This window comes from Prosopis cineraria, unplaced genomic scaffold (genome assembly GCF_029017545.1).
Source record: "Prosopis cineraria cultivar Desert tree isolate PC_DT_omini unplaced genomic scaffold, ASM2901754v1 PC7, whole genome shotgun sequence".
Classification (NCBI taxonomy): domain Eukaryota; kingdom Viridiplantae; phylum Streptophyta; class Magnoliopsida; order Fabales; family Fabaceae; genus Prosopis; species Prosopis cineraria.
This window is the reverse complement of record NW_026555338.1, coordinates 24,430,480-24,431,839: the sequence shown is the minus strand read 5'-3', so window position 1 is coordinate 24,431,839 and position 1,360 is coordinate 24,430,480. Positions and strand designations below refer to the sequence as shown.

Here is a 1,360-nt window from a genome sequence, read left to right as displayed (position 1 = left end):
AGCCAATGTCTGACCAAATCTACATGGCATGCATGGCCAAATAAGACCCGTCATGATTTTGATGAACCATAAATGAGAGCGTTAGCAATCCTACACCTCTCAACTAAATAAAACGGCATTTAAATGAGTAATATAGCTTTTGCATGTGCACATTTGACATGGCATTAGCTGTAAACTAAGATCATTACTATGATATAGATAGACCACTTGTGTGTCTATAGGAGAGTTTGCTTTGCTTTTTTCAGTATAAAATCTGTTCACTTGCATCATTATACAACACCAAGTTCTCATCATGGCTTCTTATTCCTTCTTCCTTCTCGTCTTGCTGTTTGCATTTCTCACCCCTCCTGGGTTTGCCAATTTCTTCTATCATAAGCCTCCATTATATAAGCCTCCTATCTACAAACCTCCAATATACAAGCCTCCGATTTATAAATCACCGATTTATAAGCCTCCTGCTTATAAGCCACCGATCTACAAGCCTCCTGTTCATAAGCCTCCAGTCTACAAGCCTCCCACAAAGAAGCTGCCAATCTACAAGCCTCCTATTTACAAGCCACCTGTTTACAAGTCGCCAGTCTACAAGCCCCCTGTTTACAAGCCGCCAGTTTACAAACCGCCTGTTTACAAGCCACCCGTTTACAAGTCGCCAGTCTACAAACCCCCAATTTACAAGCCTCCCGTTAACAAGCCTCCCATAAAGAAGCCGCCAGTTTACAAGCCTCCCATTTATAAGCCGCCAGTCTACAAACCCCCAATTTACAAGCCTCTAGTCTATAAGCCACCAATTTACAAGCCACCAATCTACAAACCTCCAATTTCCAAGCCTCCCATAGAGAATCCGCCAATCTATAAGCCTCCCATAGAGAAGCCACCGGTCTACAAGCCTCCTATTTATAAAATCCCAATTGAAAAACCTCCAATTTACAAGCCACCTTTTTACAAGCCTCCGATAGAGAAACCGCCCATCTATAAGCCTCTTGTTTAAAAGCCTCCCATTTACAAGCCGCTACCCATTTAGTAACCCCAAATTTGGCAGGTCACGCATGCATAAGTTTCTACATCATGCTATTTACAAACCTCTGTTGCCTCATCGGCCATCAATTTACAATCATCCATGTAAAATAATAATATTTGGTCTTCACGATCTCAAGTACAACACAACAATGTCTCAATTATATACTATCTACGTGTATGGTTGGCACCTCGCTGTATCTTTATGCTGCCTACAAAAGTATTGGACGAGTTTATGAACACGAGCATCTCACTATTGCAATATGAGTAAATCAGCAGGAGTACTGAGCGTGAGAGTCACTGTGCTGTACTTTGATTTCTTTTTATATAAAGTATGCTTTCTGCA

The 1,360-nt window shown here is 41.4% G+C and overlaps 1 protein-coding gene across 1 annotated transcript; it reads left to right on the top strand.

Annotated features, from left to right (window-relative positions):
- Positions 1-272: 272 nt before the first annotated feature.
- On the top strand, positions 273-1,360 carry LOC129316285 (repetitive proline-rich cell wall protein 1-like). Its single transcript, XM_054960627.1, has one exon. The coding sequence runs from the start codon at positions 293-295 to the stop codon at positions 986-988; it is 696 nt and encodes a 231-aa protein (XP_054816602.1). The 5' UTR covers positions 273-292; the 3' UTR covers positions 989-1,360.

Coding starts and splice junctions, on each gene's coding strand:
- LOC129316285 (XM_054960627.1), top strand. CDS start 293: ATGGCTTCTTATTCCTTCTTCCTTCTCGTCTTGCTGTTTGCATTTCTC.